Source organism: Tigriopus californicus, chromosome 8 (genome assembly GCF_007210705.1).
Source record: "Tigriopus californicus strain San Diego chromosome 8, Tcal_SD_v2.1, whole genome shotgun sequence".
In the NCBI taxonomy this organism is placed as follows: Eukaryota; Metazoa; Arthropoda; class Copepoda; order Harpacticoida; family Harpacticidae; genus Tigriopus; species Tigriopus californicus.
The window spans coordinates 12831720-12853112 of NC_081447.1; the positions used below are offsets into that span (position 1 = coordinate 12831720).

At 45.5% G+C, this 21393-nt stretch overlaps 4 protein-coding genes across 6 annotated transcripts; 2 read left to right on the forward strand and 2 right to left on the reverse strand.

Annotated features, from left to right (window-relative positions):
* Positions 1-438: 438 nt before the first annotated feature.
* Positions 439-5126, forward strand: LOC131885219 (guanine nucleotide exchange factor for Rab-3A-like). The gene is made up of 2 exons (XM_059233177.1): positions 439-703; positions 2423-5126. Exon 2 carries the CDS (start codon positions 3026-3028, stop codon positions 4607-4609), a length of 1584 nt encoding a protein of 527 aa, XP_059089160.1. The 5' UTR covers positions 439-703; positions 2423-3025; the 3' UTR covers positions 4610-5126.
* A 474-nt stretch (positions 5127-5600) lies between these two features.
* Positions 5601-10276, reverse strand: LOC131885209 (uncharacterized). 2 transcript variants are annotated; one of them, XM_059233166.1, is made up of 3 exons: positions 10119-10276; positions 7371-8623; positions 5601-7185 (listed from the first exon to the last, which is right to left on the reverse strand). In XM_059233166.1, the coding sequence occupies exons 2-3, from the start codon at positions 8072-8074 to the stop codon at positions 5766-5768; spliced, it is 2124 nt and encodes a 707-aa protein (XP_059089149.1). In that variant the 5' UTR covers positions 8075-8623; positions 10119-10276; the 3' UTR covers positions 5601-5765. The 2 variants fall into 2 exon arrangements, with proteins under 2 accessions (XP_059089149.1, XP_059089150.1); XM_059233167.1 differs by lacking the exon at positions 10119-10276 and adding an exon at positions 8715-9482.
* Positions 10277-16015: 5739 nt separating this feature from the next.
* Positions 16016-18894, reverse strand: LOC131885227 (ras-related protein Rab-2). Of its 2 annotated transcripts, none has more exons than XM_059233187.1 (6): positions 18748-18894; positions 18152-18502; positions 17895-18034; positions 17636-17811; positions 17383-17563; positions 16016-16889 (listed from the first exon to the last, which is right to left on the reverse strand). In XM_059233187.1, the coding sequence occupies exons 2-6, from the start codon at positions 18195-18197 to the stop codon at positions 16794-16796; spliced, it is 639 nt and encodes a 212-aa protein (XP_059089170.1). In that variant the 5' UTR covers positions 18198-18502; positions 18748-18894; the 3' UTR covers positions 16016-16793. The 2 variants fall into 2 exon arrangements, with proteins under 2 accessions (XP_059089170.1, XP_059089171.1); XM_059233188.1 differs by lacking the exon at positions 18748-18894 and adding an exon at positions 18574-18723.
* Positions 18895-19702: 808 nt separating this feature from the next.
* LOC131885222 (pre-mRNA-splicing factor CWC25 homolog) lies at positions 19703-21304 on the forward strand. The gene is made up of 3 exons (XM_059233181.1): positions 19703-20000; positions 20092-20252; positions 20388-21304. The coding sequence occupies exons 1-3, from the start codon at positions 19874-19876 to the stop codon at positions 21231-21233; spliced, it is 1134 nt and encodes a 377-aa protein (XP_059089164.1). The 5' UTR covers positions 19703-19873; the 3' UTR covers positions 21234-21304.
* Positions 21305-21393: the final 89 nt, after the last annotated feature.

The following is a 21393-nucleotide window of genomic DNA, read 5'->3' on the forward strand; positions in this document are numbered from 1 at the left end:
TGTCAGAAAGTGGCGACGGACAAGTGACTAATTAGCTCAAACCCAGCCAACTTAGATCCCAAGATAGTTAGAAGTTAGTTGACACAGCCTTGGGATTGATGCAAAATTTATCATTAATAATGTCATCGCTCTACTTAGTTCAAAAAAGGTGATGTTCTCAGCCTCGTTCATGTTTAAAAGAAAATTCCAAGATGGGGTGATATTTGATTGCACTGGGGCTCCAATAAGGTTGTTGAAGTCTTCGCAGCGTGCTTTTTTGAGATAAAAGGACATTTTCTAGTTTAGGAGCAATATCAGGACTTTATATATACCATTTCTTACCAACAAGGTTCTGCTAAATTGTAATTACAATGTATTTTTTTTTTTGTGCAGAAGTTCGATGGTAATTGCATTTGGCGTTGGATGTCGTATTTGTTTCATTTCTTGGTCACACTCAAAAGCACGTTGCGATGTCAAATTGGAAACGTGTGCAAAATCTAGGGAAAAGTGTGTGTCTGACTTGAAGCTTGCATAATGTCTATTCAAGGTCGCGATCTTCAGACTATGTTGCTTGCCCATTCTATCCTGAACCTTGGCTACCCTGCCTCAAAGTTCCCGCCTAATGACGTTTAGAGTATAAATGGAACACTTTGGGTGGGTGGAACAACAGCAAACCCAAATTCGTACAGGCCCAATCGTCATTTTGAGCAAGAAATCGCCACGGGTAAAAGCAATATTCCAATAAGCTACGCTAAGTTAAGGAACCCAAAATAACCATTCCGATATAAATTTGACATTAACCAAAGACGGCTCCGAGTGAACTTTCATAAGGGAGGTGTTCCACATTTGAAAGGTCATGCCAGTTATGGAACAGAGCTGATTTATAATTTACGCCCTTGGGATGTGTCGTGGTTAGTGAAACTGGGAAACGTCGTCAATTATCATGAATAGTTAATCGCACGCTGAATGGCAAACTCGGATTTATCCATTTTTTGCGACTTTCTGTGGCACAGAACACAAGTTTCCACATGCATTCTAAGGACATCTGTAGATAATCAATGGAAGAATAATTATTTATTCAACGCCCATTAAAAATGTGTCCTTATTCAAGACTATATGGTCAAGAAAGACAAATTAGGCGAGTTTGCCCTTTCGTCCTCCTCTTAAGCGTGAAGAACGAAGAGCGAGGCTTGTCCAAGCTTCTCCTCAAGCAAGATGGCTTAAAAAGTTAAACGAGGTTAAGGTGTTGACAGTGTCAACTTCTTGAAATCCGAGCTTGAATAAACGCCACAGAAAGAAAGTGACGGCCATTGAATATTTTATGGCAATGAGTTTGCAAGGGATCATTGTGACTTGATTTGAATCCACTCAAAGCCAAATTTGATCCGTAGAAATCTTATCTCTCTTCAATAGTGACGGGGAAACTTACTTTCCACCCACCAATGAACAGAAAGCCATTTAAGAAAGTTGCCACCAACAATGGTGTTTGGATTCCTTTGCGTAGTTGAGTGTCAAGAAAATTGGTTTGCACAAAGCAAAACTCTCTTTCTTTAAAGCTCTAATAGTAATACAACCCAAAACTTCCTTTGAGAAGACATCATAGCAGGGAACAAACGTCATCATGTAAACCTACCAATAGCTCAATGTCAAATCTGTCACATTAAAGAATAATAATCATAAAGCTGACTAGATTTCATATAAACAGTTTGATATGGTCCACACCAAAAGTTGTCTTACACGCCATCTTGTTTGAAGAGAAGGCCGGGCTAGCCCTCGTTCAAGAGCATGAAAGGGCGAACTCGTCAAAGGTGCCGTCTTGATCATAGCTATTTTGCATATTACAAAGGTTCAAATTTGACGAGACAATTCTTTTGTGCCGTGAGTTTTCATGAAAAGTTATATAACTTTCGGATTCAAGAAGTTCATTCAAAATACTTGGTTTTCAAACAACTTCAGTAGGACGGAGGAAGTAATCTCCATATAGGCTCAGAAGGAGCAGTTCGTCTCGATCTTCCTTTTGTAAGATGGGTCCAAAGAGATTCAATCAATTGGATGCCAGCATTGCTTATGCCAGAACTAATTTAGTAGGTCTTTTTCTCGTAATCAGTCTGAAGAACTGCACTACTAATCATCCATGAAACGAGAAACGAGTTCAAACGAAATATTGATCCCCATAAAAACTAACATGAAGGGATTTGATCTACTCAAAAATGTTACATAATTCCAATAGCCGATATCTGAACAATGACTCTTGAGTGTGTGTCTAGTGTTCCTCTGATTACAGCTACAAAGCCAGATTGCTCTGAAGGTTATGACAGAGCCATTGTGGCCGATTAATCTCACTATAAGTCCTTTTTTTTTGGACCATCTTGATATTCGTATCACTGTTGCGACTTATAAGCCTTTAAATTAAACTGCTTATTATACTATACACTCTCTTTAGATCATTCATCTCTGCCAGTCAACCATCTAGTGGTGAGCGAATTTGAGGCCCACTCAGAAGAGGCCCTTTACAATGTTCGCCTGAGTACAAGCTCGTTTGATCATACAGAGCTCTTTATGACTTCCACCTGAGCTTGGAGCGACAACGAAACCCGCCCTCACAAAGGTAGAATTGCTATTGGAAGATGTCATGCTTGAATGCTACTTCCTCCGGAGTCTCTTTTGGCTACGTTCTAACTCGGTGGCAATGGTGGATATCGTACTAGTTGGTGGATGGGGCAGCTCCGCGGCGTTCTTTGCCCCCTCGTTGAGTCCGTCAGTCGCTCTTTGGCAGTACAGGTGAATTTGTCAGCCTGTGGAGATCTCCCAACACTGCTGAACACTGAACTGAACACTGAAAACTGAAAAGAGCGTGTGAAGCAATGATACAGAGCTCGGAGCGGGAGAAAAAGGCCGTACCGTCGATGAATGCGAGTGTCACACATTGTTCCGCTCGGTGTGTATCAAGTGTACCAAGTGTAGACGAACGACTCTGCGTCCATGGGTGCGTTTTCACCAATTTCACCCCAGTCCACAGATCTGCGGTGAAGTAGCTTCGTCTCTCATGGAGGCCATTGAGGAAGCCAGCAGCTCCTCGTCAGAGTCTTCAACGTCTTCCAGGTCGACCTCCAAAGCTCAATCTCGGGCAGCTGTTTCTGATCAAAGTGGAGACATCACCACGGGATCCACCACCAAGACGTCCTTTTTGTCTGTATCATCCTCCTCTTCCCCCTCGTCGTCGTCGTCGTCGAATCTCCTTCTCTTGTCGGTGGCTAACTTGGAGGACAGATCTCTTCCCAATTCGAAGGAATCAAATTACCAAAGCCATGTCAGAGGGCATCATCCAACTTGTGATAACAAATACCCGAGTGAACAAGTTGGTGGTGGTGGGATTTCAGACTTTGATGTGAAGCCAGAGCAGTGCTGCCTCACTCTCAATCCAAGTGAACCCTCCTCATTGACCTCGAACTCGTCGTCGACGTCAAGCACTTACTCGTCATCCTCCGAAGGGGAACGAGAACTGAACCTCAACCAAAGAAAGGCTTCCCAATTGAGGATGGCACAGATCATGGATAGCGCCTCATCTTCAACCTCGTCTCCGTCCACATCCATGGCCAATAATAATGTGCAAGAAAATGACAAGGGCGTGTCAAGCCCCATGTCCGGCGGGCATCTCGAAGTGGAACTCAAGTCTGCCAAAGACACGATCAAATTAAAAGATTTGGAAATTGCCAAGTTGTCTCGCATTCGACAAGATGTCGAGTCAGAATTAGAAGACCTGACCGCCTCGTTGTTCGAGGAGGCTCACAAGATGGTGCGTGATGCCAACGTCAAGCAGGCCTCGGCTGAGAAAGTGGCCGCCGAGGCTCACATGAAAATCGAAGGCCTCGAGACCGAAGTGGCGGCTTTGAAAACACTCGTCCTCACATCCACCCCGTCACAACCCAACAAGCACTTGCATCCCCAACTTGACCCCAAGAGGTCCAAGAAGAAGTCCAAAGTGGACCTCGGCACCATTTCCCCGCCCAGTTCGGCGCCCAGCTCCAAATCGAACTCGTTGAATCGAGGCTGTCAATTGGAAAGTGGCTCCTACAACTGTTCCGGCAGTACGAGCTCTAATTCCATTAGCTTGGGCGGCGGCGACCACGACGACGATGTCGATGGGGGACACACTCATCAACCCATGAAGCTCATCGACCCGATCCTGCGCAAGGAGTTCATCTCGTGGAAGAAGACGCCCACCCTGGAGACCACCCATCCGTTCATGGAGCGGATCTACCAGGAAGACATCCATCTTTGTTTAGCGTTCGTGAACCGTGACTTGTCCAAGCAAGTGTTGGCCGCCATTCAAGCTAATACCGTGTGTCTCGACCCTGTCAAAGACTTTTCCAACGTCCCTCGGGATTGTGCTCTGCTCCAGAGTCCGGTGCTGTGTAAATATGTCCTGAAATTGAACCTGGGCCATGAAGAGGATCACTTCATTTCCCAATTAGCGCGCAATCGCATTGCCTCGGTGTGTGATTGTATCAACTACTTGCGTTACATCGTTCAAGGCTTAGTCAAATCCCACGTGAATGACGTCTATTGGGAAGTCATGCATTTGAGGGGAAAAATGGCGTTAGCTCGGTTAGGCTTCTCGCCTGATTAATGATCGGCCAAACAAAAGGCCAAAAGAACAAGCCCCTGAGCGGCTCCACCACCATTACCAATTCACATATGTAGTCTACAGCAATCTCCTCTTAGGGTGTCTCTTCCTCCTTTGGCGACCAATTCATTTGGCTTTCGAAACCAAGATAAGAAGAAGAAGAAGAAGAAGAAAAAAAAAACACAAACCCCATCATCTTCCATTGCTTCCTTCCTGCCGAGATTTTCGCTTGGCAAAGGAACTCGTTTTGATGCATCGTTTAGAGATGACTGATTATATTTGAGAGGGGAAGCTCTGTTCCTCTCTTTTTAGATGATAAATAGTCCCTCGCTTTTGCTCAATGTCCTCTCCCAACATCCTAGGCGTCTTCCCAATTCCAGTTGAATCTCTATTGAGCCCACATTTCTAAATACTCCTAGTTCATCTGTGATCATTCGTCATATAGACAATGGAAATCTCTCTTTTCAACTCGATTTCTAGCAATTCTCTTTCAAAGACCATGGTGTACATTCGTGAATAAGGTTGCTGCTCTTATGCATCTTTCAATTCTGACAGAAATTTCTATGATATTATTGGTATCATGTCGCTTTTCACCGACTCTCCGGATGGACCAAATAAAGTATACTTATTACCAGAAACTCGTTTTGCGTATTTGCTCCATGATTAATTTGCCAAAAATAAAAGGTTCACATTTGCGTCCCAATCAGCTTTTGCTTATAAGCTCTAATCGAGGAAGAGACATCCCAGACTTCCGTCCGGTGTTTGCTTCCCTTCCCCAGAAAAATGGATCTCTCATCAACCATGACTAGTCACCAAAACAATCTTGAAGCCCGTTCGTTTCTCTTATACACTTTGTATGGTTCAAACGGCCTCATGAATATTAGATGGGTCAGGCCTAAACGACGAAAGCGTTCCTAACGCTCGGTATCGATTTTCTTTGCTTCACCTGCTCCCCACAAATAGTACAAAGGAACTGCGGCATTAATAGCAAGAAGGCCTTTCAAGTGTCCTTTATGTTTACCACTTGAATATCACAAGATGGAAGGGAGGCGGGAGACGGAGCGGAGGCAAAAGGAAGAGGAGGAGGAGGTGGAGAAGGAAGAGGAGGAGGGGCGGCATAAGCATGTAAAACTACTTGTATTAAACAACCAATTACGCCTTAGATAAATATTTCATTCTTGGCTTTTGTCGATACTTCTTCCACCAGGATCACATCTGAAGGAAATTGGACCACAGATTGGGCTGGAGATCGTTGATGAGGAGAAGGTCCGTCAATGTTTAATGCCATTAGTTCAGGATTTATCGCGCTCTGCTCACCTCGAATCTTCTGGTTCAAGATGAGCTTTTGGAGCTCCTCAGAGCTGATACTACTTCGACGCTTCTTGAGCAAACCCAGGTTCGAGGACAAGCCCCCCTCGTCCATCATGGCCAATCGTCGGAAGCAATCAAGCTTGGAGGAGGGAGTGTCCTCCATGTCCTCGAGATCGGAATTGGAGTATCGCCGTTCATTTGAGATCTGAGAGCTCCGGGTACTGGAATGCTGGGATCCGAGCTCGGGGAGATGTCCGTTGACCTCCAATGTGGAGAACAAAGGTATATGTAGGCTTCGTCTCTTCTCGTACAAACGCCCAGCTCTGGTTCTTTCTCCCCCAGCGGGGGCTGTGCAAGGCCTAGTTTTATTGCCCAGAGTTTGGGGAGTGACTAGAACCGCAGCGGTGAAGGCTTCATTAAATTCTGCAGACTCTGAGTCAGCGGCGGTCTCAATCGAAGACATGGCCCCAGTTGTCGGTTGCTCCCCGAAACCAGGTGTGTTCCATGTAGAAAAGTCTCTGCTCTCTCGCGAGATCGAGCGTCCTTGGCGGACAACTTCACTATGGAAAGTTTCCACTTCGGCCACGATTTTCAGTCTCTCTACCTGATGGGGATTTCCCCCATCCTCGTGACATGAATCTGTACTGCTGTAGCTACGACCACTCTCTCCGTCCGGAAGAATGTTATCGGCGTGTAGATACAAGTCCAAGGCCGAGGCTGTGGTGGTTGCCAAAGTCTTGACTTCCACGCCGGTCACTTTGATGGAAAGTCGTGAGCCCATTTTCTTCTTTTCCATTTGGTGCTCGCGAACAGCGTTGTAGAATTGGTCCTTGTTCTTGTCAGTGCACCGACATGGGCACCAGGTCTTGTAAAGCCAATAGGCCTCGCCAGCTATCATCCACACCCAAGGCAAAGTGGCCTTGGCCATTTTCTTCAAAGTGCCTTTGACCTCGCCGCGAAGTTTGGTGGAAGTGATAAAAAGGACCACGGGGTGGATCAGGAATTCAGAGTAGACCACCATATCACAGAAGAGGATGGCAATCGGATGGAGAAACCATCCATGGAGACCAATCACCATCATGGTGGGCACGTACAACAAAAAGTGACTGATGGTGATCAAAAAGCTGGTCAGTGCCGCTCGCTCCAGTGCTTTATAGTCAACCACGCGAACCCCATTTTGACTGGTGATTTGGGCTTGCTTTTTCTTCAGATGGATTAGAACGAATATGTAGCCGGTGACCATGCCAAACAGGACCAAACAGTACACGCTAGAAAACGAAGACAGATCACTTGTTAGATAAAGGAATCGGTAAGCCTTATATGGGCATGGTTTTGTTCCTATCAGCATTTTCCTCCCCGGTTTTTCCCCCCAGGCCCAACTAGCACCTGCTCCCCTCGTGGCCGATCAAGCCAAGAGAGGTTCTTGATATTGGAAGAGCACTCACTCACTCACCTGAAAACGGTGAGGAAGAATTCGATGGGTAGCTCCGGAATGCAGAGAACCACGGCCGGTTCGTATGAGGTCTTGAACAGAAACGACACCAAACTAGCCATAGAAATGGAGAAGAGCCATGTGCAAATGATGATCACTGTCACTACCTCGACCGAGAGCAATGGGTATTTCCCAATGGGCAAACACGACGCCATGACCCGGTCCACTTTGAGCATGCCAAACATAATAATGTGCTGAAGCCAAAGCGTAATGTTGATGATGCTATTGGCGGTACAAATGGCCGGACCAAAGTCCCAAATCCCCTTGGCCGTCACAACCAAAGGCATAGGTAAGACCATACACACCCCCACCAGGTCCGCAATACAGAGATTCTTGATCAGAAGGAAGTTGACTGAGCGCATTTTCAGATCGTTCGAGCAAATGTTGTGGATCACCAATACGTTGAAGAACACGCCAAGACAAATGATCACCACGATAGTCAGACATTGTAGGGGTTGATTGAGCAAATACACCTCCCGAGCCTCATATCCGATATCCAATAGATCTGACAAGAGTGAGCCCTCCAGCGGCAAGTCTAAGCCAGCGAAACTGGTTTGATTACTCGTGTCCATTTCGAAATTGGTGGAACCATTGGGGCCCTCCACATCCACAGTGGGGCCCAATGACGCGGTGGATGTGAGCCAGGCGGCAACTGTGGTGGACATGATGGTTTTCTTAGTCCTGAATACCTCCTTCTGTTTCTGACGTCCGTTGAGTACGAGTCACTCGCTCGCACGGAATGAGAAGAAAAAATGTGGGACTGTCGGTTCCAGGTGGTCCTTTAGTTAGATCTTCAGGATCAAATTTGCCCTTAGCCACTTTCAATTATACTATGTGAGAATGTCGTGACTGTGCTTGATGGATGAAATCACATATTCACACGCTCGACCACTTTGGAATGTTCAGGTCACTAGGATCCTTCACGGTTCCAACCTCTTTTTCACCTTCAGTGCTTGAGCGGTCCATCTTATTGGGCGCATCAAATACTATAGCACAGAGTAAAAAAAGCCTCGGTTTTTGTTCTGAAGCCACAGCGGAATGTATCCCAGGTTTGGCGTACAAGAAAGAGCCAATGACTGAGCCAAGTCTTGGGGTTTGATCCACTTATGTTGTCGTGGAATAGCCAGGAACAGTGCAACCGTCAGCTTATGGGTCGTACCCTATCCTAATGTACGGTGGCGACTGCGATAGCTGGGAGGCTTGGCACACAATATCTGGAGAAGAAAGAAGAGATTAGGGAAGGAACCGTGTGTCTACATTTGTCAGTGGACCAAGAGGGTATAAGCGAGAAAGAAATTGAGTTACCCTACAATGTACGGAGGAGCTCTGGCGACCTTTTTCATGTCCCTTTAGCTTATCCTCTCCCTGTAAGTTTCTGGGATACGATAAGACGTGGGTAGCATTTTCCAAATTACCAAGCTCTGGCGTACTCTAAAAAACACACACACATAGGGCACTGGAAGCGCACCATTGATTCATATCTCACACACAGATAGTGGGTTGATTGCTGGTCGATGGTTCTTCATGAATCATGAAAACCTCTCCAGCGTACTGTCACTCTTCAAAAAAAAGCACCGATTTGGATGGCGCATGCTGTGGGCTTTCAATAATTATTCAATGATGCCTCCGTCCTGGGTCATTCAGACCGAAAGAAGCTCACGGAATCACTAATGTTCGTTTCGTATTATGCTAGAGGCAAATGGTCTCAGTGCAGTTAAGTGAGGTGCTCGGTTCCAAGATGATCCAAACGACTCTGGTCTCTTTTCTCGTTTATTTTGTTTCTGATGGCGGTAACTTGAAATGATGCGATGAGCGAGCCCGAAAACAAGTGAGTGAGTGGCGGGAGTGAAGGAAGAGCGGATCATAATAATGGAACGTGATGTGATCCCGAGCTCCATTTGTCTTCAAATTAGATAATCAGCTACGGGCATGCCATCATGAATCGTAGTCTCGCGCTTCGTTGAGAAACAAGGTAAATATTATCATATGAGTGATAAGTTCTACAACTAAACCCAACGAATTCTTACGTCAACGAGATAGGCCAGATTACCACACAACGTCAAGTCCAAGATAATTGTCTATTCTTCCCTGGAAAATAAGGCTAAAGTCGCCATCCAAGTCCACTCTTTCTACTCACTTTTTCCTGATGAGTTGAACACAGTACAAACGATTGAAGTGTACACCGAAGCAGTCGCGACGAACGTGAATGTCCGAGGTCACTTCAATGAAGGATTCACAACTCGAGTCTGACCGCATATTCTGTGACGGTTTTCTCGTGTGCGGAGAGGGCGAACTACAACAATCTGGCATTAGCTTGGTCATGCTTTCCTAGCTGCCATTTTTCCATCGGGAAAGCTGCCGATGTGAACACCCTCTTGGATTTCGGTTTTGTACTGTACAAACAAAATACGAGGAGGATCTATCCCTTCGTATGTAAAGCATGCTTAGCGTGGGTGGGATTCGGACTGGGAACCCATCTGCTGGGATCAATTTCGAGGGTGTGGGGGAAGTGATGGCTTAGCAACCAACTCGAACAGAGACGTTCCTTCCACACTCGGAACAACATAACGAAGGCGAAACACTCATTGTATGCAATAGTTATTATTTCTGCCAGGAGCTGAGAGCGAATCCAGCCCTTTATTTGAAGTTCATTGACATTGCGGAAAGATGAACATTGGGCTTAGTTAGTGTTGCTCAGTAAGTACTCACCCATTGGAGTGTATTCCCATTCGGTTTGCTCATCTCCCATGAGTTTCTGTAACTATCATAACTGCATTAATATGAGAAGTCTCTGAGGTCCCTTTTCGAAGAAAAGGCTGAGAGCAACTGAGAAAGGAGATTTTTAGAGGAGGGCTCAAAAAAGTAAACCCTCTCCTTTGGAACGAGCAGGCCAGTCAGGAAGAGAAGGACGGAGAATGAAAAAAAAGAGAGAGAGAGGGGCCCCATTGGGGCTTTTAATATGTGTCCGTCGATCGTCGTTTCCTCCATCCACTTGCTTCATTCGTACTACTAGAAAACGTACGTACGTACGTTCTACTTACGAACGAGGCCAGAGTTGGTTTCCCCCTACTTGTCTCGTTCTCTTACCAACGGCTCTTGGCCTCTCCGCCCTCCGTCCTTCGTCCTCCGCCTCCCTCTGTCTCCCGTTCGTCCTCGCGGTGTTCGAGTTGCTAGTACTTACTCTCCTCAGTGGGCCTATGTCTAACCTCTTTGCATTTGTAGGGAGCTGAACGACCCACCGGCCACACGCACGGACTTGAAACGAAGAGGCCACTCGACACAAAGGACTTCTCGCTCAATGGACGGGCAATTCTCACTTGCTAGCTATGCTTAAGTAGGAGCGATGATTGAAATTGTACAACACGAATGTTTTGCCTCACTGGACCTTCTCATTGGTTGATAATCATTTGAAAACATAGTGTTTTGACCTCTCATCATGGTCTAAGAGGCCTCTTTAATGATTAGGAAGTCAAATCTCAAATATTTATTGAATTTTTTTATCTCGTCCATTACATGATAAAGAACCGACACAAAAATTCGTCTCAGATGCTTAAAAAGAAAATCAACGTCACGAATAAATCGTTCTCAATTGGCGTTGGTTTTAGTCCATATTTTACACAAGGTCCCAACCCACTTCAGCTGGACTGGAGCCTACCTAGGGAAAGTTAGAGTTAAAAAAAGTTCTTAGCACCAAGTCCTTGAGACATAGAAATGGATCAAATGTGGCTGGGAACCCGGCAAGATATTTTTGCAGGCTAGTAAGTCCATGAAGAGCCTTTGGGGCAGGACCAGGGGCCTTATCGTCAGGCTCAAAATTATCTCTTTCCTTCTCGTGTCTCAACCCCGCTGGCAGAAATATACATCATGTGACACAAAAGAACAAAAACGTGGTAGAATTGCTGAGGAAAATGCCAGGGTACTTCACTGCAAGGAATGATGTTCTCCTCGCTACACCACTCTGTCTGATGAATTCCTTCCACCTAAGATCAATACATCAATTTACATAGCTACATCTTGTCTAGAATACTAAATGGCTTTCCCCACTTCGGTATTAGAAGGAGCGAAAACCAGCTTTGGCAAATGCTGTGAATAATTCGCCATTGTGCAAAAGATTAGATTGGACGTCGCAGAGCAATCAAAGACGAATTGCCCAGGAAAGGTGATTCTTTTTGGCTGTTTACGTCCACAGATTGTATGTTGGATCAATGAAAACGGAGCATGGAAAACTTGTCATACCGAAGTTTGACCTTGGCCAAACTTCATCCTTGTTCTACCGACTCACATTTGTAATTTGAGCTCGTTTTCACATGCTATACGTAGGCTGATATGAATTATTGCATGCATGGATACCCGTTATCTATATTTCTTAATTTAAATAGTGAGAAGATCCATGCATCAAGGACAGAAATCGTTTAAGAAGTCCGTGGGCGTCAAGACAATGTCATTGGAAATTGTTATCTTTCGCAAGAAAGTCGAAATGGCAACCCGAAAACGAACATGACAACACCAAATTCCTGTCCCATAGCTCGAACATTTTTTTTTTGAGAATGCATTGTCAGACCTCGTTGTGTATAGGAACTATATCAATCGAAAAAGCTCAAAAGTGTTTTCATCTTTCGTTTTGAGCCGATATAGCATGCGGGTAAGTCCTCCATTTTCAACAAAACAAAAGTGACTAAAGAACGAAAGCGGGTAATGATCAAAAGGAGAGTGCGTTTCAGAGTTCGACTAATGCACTTTTTAAACAAGAACATGGTTTGTGTATCTTCCCTGGGACGCTCGTGCAACTTCAAAAACCTTAATCTAGGGCCGTGCTGAGGAGCTCTAGAATTGCATCAGCAAAATCGAACTTCATTCCGCTCTTTCTAGCATTCCACATTGAGAAATTGGTAGACATAAACTTTGCACGTGTGTCTAAAGTATAGACAAGATGGTTTTTATGACAAATCTCATGAATGCGAGCGCTACAATAGTATTGATTTTGACAAATATCGAAGCTTTTTTCATTGAGGTATGCGGGTTTTTTCGGGCATATGAAAAAGGTTTAAGACATCAATTCATATTTGTCCTGGAGCTTCCATCAAGTCGTGTGAAATCCCCAGGGCTGAAGAAAGATGCAGTCAAGGCTAGAAACGCGCAAGAGGATATTTTTCATTCAAAGAGTGAAGTGAAAACTATCCGTCGAAAGTACCATTGTCGTTGGTTGAAAGGAAAGCTATAAAGGCCCACAAAACGTGAAGGACACAGGGCAACCATTGCTCACACAGAGATCTGGATACATGTGTAGGCATGGTTGGATATTTGGATGCATGGACAGAAAGTGGGAGAGAGGCGAAGGAAAAAGCCTGATAAAGATGTTCCGCGAGAAGAAGAAGAAGAAGAAGAAGAAGCAACGGAATAAACAATGCTAATTCAATCAAGGTCTGTGTCGATGGATTACACAGGAATAAATATTTGAGAGTGACTCCGAGCCTGGTGGTGTGATGCCTTTGATACCGTGCGTACGTCTCGTAGACCTTGATTCAATATTGCGTTTAACTTTATTTACGTAAAAAGACAAGCACTCAAATATTTAGGAATCATATGCTTTGGAAAATGAACGAAGCCTACGTTAGTGTATTTTCCTTGCTTTGTTAGTGCACTACAACACTTAATGACTCGACAATTTGGATTGGAAAAAAAAGATTAAAAGTAACTGTTTTAAAGTAAGCAATATTTCTTGGGTCTCATAATTAGATAATTTGTTGGGCATCAAATAATAGAGGGAAGCAATCGAGCTCAAAAGATGTGCTTCAGAGCATTATGCACTGATAGCAGTCATAGCACCTTGGCAAGAGCAAAAACCCAACAAAAGTGAATGCAACTTAATTCTAACCCTCTGTATATTGTCAATCTCATTTGTGGTTATTCTTCCTGAATCTTCAAGAAATCATTTATCAAATGATTTTTCCCCTTGAGAGCATGTTCCAAATAGCAGTATTTTTGGAACTTGGTTGAGAGTTCGATGTTATACACATGATAAAAGCATGTAACCAAGGACAATTGGAGCTCCTGCAAATGGCACATAGCCGTCTTTATTTTTCTGCAATATTATTTTCATCCAAATCACTTTCTGTTTCGGTTCAACCTTGCTCCGGTGGAGACCTTCGGCGAAAGACTTTTTCCGTTCATCAATCTTTTTTGTCAAGGCTACAAAGCTAGAACAATAGGATACGATCGCAGCCTCAGTTTGTTTTTGTTTTTTCAAGTACAACTAAATAAACTGTACAAGTTGCATATTAAATTGTGGCCTCTGCTGTTTGGACCGTCTGCCGAGGTTTAACTTGGCCTCTCTCGAAGTGGCACCAAGAAAAAGCTAAATGATGTGGATATTTCGTATAAAGCCGTTCATGATTACCTCATGGCCCAACTAATTCACTTTGAGGACTTTCACCAAGAATCCTTGACATTCTCCCTTCTGTACTTTTCACTGAGAAGACAACCACCAACCTGTAGTTTGTAATCTCGAGGACAAGATTATCAAAGTTTCTAAAGCTATCTTTCGAAACGAATTATTGACACGGCCGTTCAAGTCAAAGGCTTGAAGAAATGCGTTTGGACGTACTTCAGATTTTGATCAGGAATCAAATAACCTACAGGGTGACAACTATGTTTTAGGGCATCCAAGAGTAGCTTCAAATACAACTCCATCATTCAAATTTCCCGTCATATGCAAGAAGAATATCATCCAGTTACCTCTAATTGTTGTTTATGTTGTCTTTGTGATTTGTATAGTGTCTAGATTTGTCGCAAAATAGAAAAACATGAGGCCATCATAAAACTTTATAAGGAAGGCCACAGTTGCAGGAAGATTGCAAAGACTTTGGAAGTCATTAAAGTGTCAAAATCAACTGTGTCATATACTATTAAATGGTTCAAACAGTTCAACAGTGTTGAGAACAGGCCAAAATCTGGTCGTCCCAGGTCGGTGAGGACACCAAAACTAGTAAAAACCACCAGAATGAAAATTTGTCGAAACAGCAAGAGGTCCATTCGACAAATGGCTCGCCAGGCAGGTGTGAACCGGGAAGTTATGCAAAAGGTGGTCAAAGAGGACTTGCACATGACTGCCTACCATATGCAAAAGAGACAGATCTTGAGTTCAACTGTTATCCAGAAGAGGCTCTCCAGAGCAAGAAAACTCAAGAAGTGGTTTCAAGAGGGCACGGACATTTCTGTGATTTGGACAGATGAAAAGCTTTTCACTGTTGAAGCTGCTTTCAACAGTCAAAATGATCGGATTTTGGCCAGGAACATTCAGAGTGTTCCTGTGAAAGAGAGAACAATATTCAGGCGGCAAAAACCAGCATCTGTAATGGTGTGGGCTGGTGTAACTGATTGCGGCAAGAAAACCTCTTTGGTCTTCATTCCAGAGGGTATTAAAGTTAACCAGCACATTTACTTGGACATGTTAGCCTCTAAGGTGCTTCCCTGGATCCAGGCTCAACAATGGACGGGTTCCTACTGTTTCCAGCAGGATGGTGCACCCTCCCACACAGCAAAACTCGTTCAGAGCTGTTGCGAGGACAAATTTGAGCACTTTTGGGACAAGACAATGTGGCCTCCTTCCTCTCCAGATCTCAATGTAATCAACTTTTGTATTTAGTCAATTCTGGAGAGGAAGGTTGGGGTACGGTTGAACAAAAACATTGAAGATCTCAAGGCAGCCTTATTGACAGAATGGGAAAATGTTGATGAGGAAACCATATGTGCTTCTTGTACTGAAGCGCGAAAACGTGTGAAGGCTGTAATTTCTGCCAGAGAAGGATATGTCGAATAAACTTATGAGAATTGTAGCAGGGTATATATTCAATGATTTAACATAACAGAGTCACCTCTGAAATATCAATAGATGAAGAGTTAAAGCCGTTTCAAAGTGCCCTAAGTCATTGTTGTCACCCTGTAGTCGATACGAGGACGGTCTTAATTGAGAAAATTAAAAAGATAAAAATACTCGTCGGCGCCATCCAGATTGAAAACTTTAATTTGTTCACACCCGTCCATTAAGAAAAAAATCCTATATTAACTTTTCCTTTTCCCATACTCCATCACAGGAGTAATATTGGAAGCGTAAAAAATAATAATTATAGATAATACACAGTTCTTCAGTGTTGTGGTGGTAGCATTGAAAAATCCAACCCAAACCGATGGGTTTGACAATTTGAAGATGTTTGCTCAAAGACTCCACATCAATTTCAGTCCAATTCACTTTTTCCTGTTATTTTCCTTCTTTCTTATGTACCTAAAGTAATTGACAGAACAACGTTAAAAGAAGTACTTGGATCAGAGAGACTTGGTTGGTTGGTTTAATCCTCACAGGGGACTAAAAGGCTGAAATTGAAACGAGAACCTCCGATTTGATACTGAGAAGGCAATCGAGGTGAGTTAGCCTTCCCAAAATGAACCAACCCCATTTGCATCTCTTTAAGACAAAATGAAACGTCGCACTCTGAAAAGCTCAGCTCCCAAGCCCATCTCCCAGCAGGATGTGGACCTCATCTAATGACATTTTCCACATAAAGCTGCATCTATAGGACTTGATATCAAAGGAGTTCACACAGACTGGGTGTTGTCAAATTCTATCTCGTCTATTTCTCACGTCCGAGCTCACATACACTCGTCACATTGGCATAGCTCGATACATTCACGATCATATGCAAGCTTTACATCATTATCAACCAGGGCTGGATTGGTAATTTGTTATCCCTTGTGCGAAATGCGAATAAAACGTTCAATAGATATCCTTACAAGTGGGGATGACGGCAAATCTTTTGGGGAGATGATAGAGGAGTGCAGGCCCAAACATCGGGAAAGAAGTTCGATCCCGAGACGCCTCAAAACACGGTCAAAAAGATGATATTGGTTGATGATCAATCGTAATCTATTGTACTAAAGAACTATTCAAATAATATCTGAACATAAAATCCCTTGGAAAGATGAAAAAAATGATTAAAGAGATGGCTTTCTCAGTTTCGCTTCTCGAAGGAGGACTTGAATTCCAAGCATGGATGATTGACAAGAACGGACGAGCAGAGAAAAGCGACAATATGGTTTCTAATTGAATAAAAAAAGACCAGATTGGAATTATTTTAAGGTGCTGACATTCAAGAGCGAAAGGACAGGCCGAAGAGGGCGTGGGGTGAACTCGCAAAAATCGGCTCAGAACTAAAATTAAATCACAATGGATTCAGAAGGGAGTGGTCGATATTTTTTACATATATGCCGAAGGCAAACTTGGCCCACATGAATTCAAACCACACAGCTTTTGGGCGAGCTAGGAACAGAAATGGGGTGGGTGATCAACAAGAAATGTAGAGGTCATTCATTCTGAGGGGAGAGGTCGCCTTAACAACATCCACCTGACGAGGACCCCCCTTGATTGCCCGAGGGCATGTTCGGGTTGGCTGGCGAGTGTTGAGGTCCAATTTTGATGCCATTCGCCTGAAACGGAGGACATGATTTTACTTTTGGCAAGGGTCGAGAGGGTTTTTCGGTGTCTCCATCAGATTCTTTAGGCCTTTGACAGCATTATTTTGCCGAGTATCCGATGCAAATATAGACAAAAATGCGGAGTTTGAAAATATTACTGAAGCTTTTGTATCAATTGAGAAAGCTTTCCTTGGTGACGATTTCCGTCAAGACAAAGCCAATTAATTAGTTTATTGGAAGTTTTTATTTGATGACTGCTTTGGTTGGGGTAACTAATCTGATGATTGCTATCATGGACCCCTTATTAGACCTGGCGTCTGAGAAAGACAGGAACCCAATCCATTGAATACTAGATCTGAACATTTCATGGGTGGCTTAAGGCCATTCATTGTCTCTGAACCGTGAATGAATGAGTCGACAAACAGACTAGCGGTACTGCTAGAGCTTTTGGGGTTGAAACTGTGAACTCGTCACTGAAGTTGTCAGTTCAGGTCCTGGCGTTTACCTCATTGTTGATATCGAAGACTCCTTCCTGAATCTTGTCGTAGATTTCTCGGGCTGTGTTGATAAACGCCTCCTCGACGTTGGCCGCGGTCTTGGCCGAGGTCTCCATAAAGATGAGTCCGTGCTCACGAGCAAAGGCCTCACCTTCTTCACGTTTGACATCGCGCCGACTCTCCAAATCACTAAAACATCAGACCGACTCGGAAATGGAGTAAGTCGACATCCCAGTCCTGGATGACACAGGGCAAACCTACCTTTTGTTGCCGATGAGCATGATTACCATGTTGGAATTGGAATGTTGGCGGGCATCTTCGAGCCACGTGGTCAGATGGTTGAACGTGTCGCGGCGGGTGATATCGTACACTAAGAGCGCGCCGGCCGCACCGCGGTAATACGAACGGGTAATCGAGCGGAATGCTTCTTGACCGGCCTAAAATCAAACAGGTCCATGGCACATTAAACCGCCGTGGGTGGTGGGCCGGCACGGCATAAACCCGAGAGCCAACTACTGACCGTATCCCAGATTTGGAGTTTGATCTGTTTGCCTTCAATGTTGATCATGCGGGCGCCAAATTCTACGCCAATGGTCAAATCGTGAACGGGCTGGAATCGCTTGTCCGTGAACTGTAACAACAGACACGACTTGCCCACGCCTGCAACCCAAAACCAACCCCACCGTATTAGAGCGCCTTAGTTCGTGAGGTCAAAGGTGATCACCCGGAGGCCCAGAGGCCCGGAGGCCCGTAGGCCAGCGCCACCGATCAGCTTACCCGTGTCCCCGATGATGATGTACTTGAACAGATAGGCGTAAGACATGGTCAAGGGCGGAGATCAGCCGGCTGGTAGGTGGGTGGATGGATGGGGCGTCGAGTGACCGATGGGTGGATCCCAGCTGGACCCCAAGGACAACACAAGGCGGATGAAGGCCAGCCAGAGGGGTGGACAATCAACGAGGGAGCCACACACAGGCGAGCAGAGAGAAGGCTAGAATGGCCACAGAGCCCCGAGAGGCAGGCAGGCGAGAGGAAGGCTAGAAGGCCAGGCCCAACCACTCACCACGTCGTCGACGTCACACGTCAAAATCAGATTCTTAATCCAGAAGACCAGTTGTTGCTCAACAGCTAAACAGAGAGAAGGTGAGAGAGAGAGGGAGTGAGTGTGTGTGTTTGTATGTGAGAGATAGAGCACTGACAGAAGGAATAATGGCAACCAAGACAGAGACGACGACCTCATCCAGTGGCCGATGAATCAGGCCCACAATCCGCAAGCTAGGACGAACCCCTTGGGTCTCGTATCGATTATTGTTTACTCAATCTCACCATTAATGGTCACAGACTCCGAACCAATCATTCACTGGCATACATACCACAGTCTTCGGTGACCAGTCAAGGGTGTGTTGTCTATATATGATTCGCTACGAATGAGGGAAATGCTCTGACTGAGTCTGGTCGGTTCAGAGCGTTCAGATCCTGAGCAGATGGTAACATTCACGTCAAGCGTGACCAAATCGGGCCTGAGCTCATTGGCCTCAAAATGTCCATCGGGGTCCAGAGCCATGATATACGCGCTCTTGGTCCATAACTCGGCCGTTGTACAGCCCAAAAAGAGTTATCAGATCCGTATGGGTGGGTGTCAACCTGGGCTTTTGTCCGTCAAAGTCATCCCCTCCCCTCTCCACCTGGTGAACCCTTGGGTCAACCTGAATAAAGGGCTGACGAGTCTTTTGCGCAGTGGGTCTCTGTGCCTTGTCTGGGGCTTCTGGCCTCGCCAGCTGAGTGCGTCTAGGCCTAGCCTACAGCTGACAGACGGGCCCGTGTTCCGGTGGGTGACCATCCGCTGCGTTTCGGGCTCGGACTGGCTTCACTCCTGACTGGCAGACGGAGTCCAGTAGAGCCATAATCCGGGCGACGGACAAAGTGCTTTGTCTCTGCCGTTTATATGGTTAAACGATTCCTAGGCCAGCTTCTCCGTTGGATTTACAGATCCGACCGTCAGTTTTAAAAAGACCATCCAAAATAGAAAAACCAGGACCATGTCATCACCCTCTCACCAATAGCTTTCTGGATGATTAGGCCCATCCGGCCCAAGTGAAATTTCCCGCCGGCCTTCAAGGCCAGTGGCCTTCAGTTATCGAGCCAGCTGTTTAGCCACCTCTAGCCCCATCTATTTTAATCTAGCTGCTTCTGTTATCCACTTTATATGAATGTCACGTTGGATGACAGATAAAAAATCAGTCTAGCCCATCTAGATTAAACAAGGGTCAGGCCAAATGGCCATCCCACCCCTCCGAGGATCCCCTCGGAAGTATTTCCAATCGGGACCAGAATTGACCCAATCTAGCGTCACGAGCCCATCTCCGTCACCCTGTTGAGTTCAAGTTCTATTTGTCAACAACGTTGGAAATGAAAATTATGTGTTTCCTCTTGAACTGAAGACCCAATCAAAGTGTGCCTCTGAAAGTCTGACCAGACGGGTGCCTAATCTCCAGCCAGATGACCGAGTGGATCCGAGATGCCAACTATGGCCAGGCCACCCAGGAGGATTACCTCTTGGGCCAGGAGATCGGTCCAAATTTCGAACAGCAAGGCACCATGGGACAGATCAACGCTGTGGAATACGGTCAGTACTACTGTCTCCTTATTGATTCACGGTGCTAAGCGAATGGGCGCGTGTAAAGTCCGATAACATGGATGAATGGGGGCTCTTGTAGATTGCACTCCTCAGTCGATTTTTGCGTCTCGAGCCGAACATCAAGTGGATTTGCAGAGGAAATTGCAAGAGGACCCTTTGCTGGCTTTGAAGAAACGCGAATTGGATTCCCGACGAGCCGTCCTCGACAATCCCATCAAACTTAAGGCCATCCAAAAGAAGGTAAACGAGAGACCACTTGGCCATTAACACTTCGGAAAGGTTATATTTGAGCGGATAAGAAGCCATGAGGGGGTGAAACTTAAAATGAAATTACGTGAGCTTACGTTCAGTTGAAATTCAAAATTGACTTTACAGATTGAGAAAATGAAGAAATCCAAAAAGAAGAAAAAATCCAAGAAACGCAGCCGATCCTCATCGTCTTCATCGGGCTCGGACGACGACCAAGACTTGGATGCCATTCTCATGAAGAAACTCGGCGTGATGCCCGATAATCCACCCGCCACTTCCGACCCGGCCACATCGAGCCGATCGCCCCAGCGACACTCCTCCAGTCCAGACTCCTCCCCCGATCGCCGGAAAAAGCCCACGCATAATACCCATCGTCGTCCTCGTTCCCCACGCGCCCGTCGAAAACCCTCGCGCTCGCCGCCCACGGAGCGCCGAAACCGCTCACCGGCCGCATCTAGACGTCGACGATCACGGTCGCCCGAGCCGTCTCGACGACCAGCCCGATCATCCAGAGAACGTGGCTATCGACCCGCCGCTCGATCCGAGCGTGGCCCACGCTCCATATCCCGTTCGCCCGAGGCCAGAAAGAAGGTCCAGAGTGCGTTGAAATATCGACGGGATCGGTCCCGATCTCGAGACCGTCGACGTTCGCGATCACCCGCTAGAAGGTCATCGCACGCGAGTAAGTCCCGGTCCAAGGATGAAGATGATCAAACGAGAGAGAACAAGCTCAAGGAGATGATGGAGAATGCCAAGTGGCGCGAGGATCAGCGCACCAAGAACGTCAAGCATTATCGAAGTCTGACGGCCCAGGAGGAAACGGATCATTTGACCCGACATGATCCGGATTTCATTCGGCTACAACTCAATCGGGCGGCGGAGAATGCCACCGTGGAGAAACGCATTCGAAGCAACCGCCACAACATCCAGCGAAGTGGCGCCAATATGGAACAGAATTTTGCTCGGCGTTGAACCGAGTCTGATCGTGATTTGTTTCGAGAAAAATGCGTCCGGAATAAGAACAAGTTTGCCCGCCAGCCAGACACCGGATCAGTTCATTGTTGACGTCGAGGAGAAATATTATTTGAAATATTTGAGTGCTTTTGTCAGCAACTTGTTGCTGGGCTTTAGT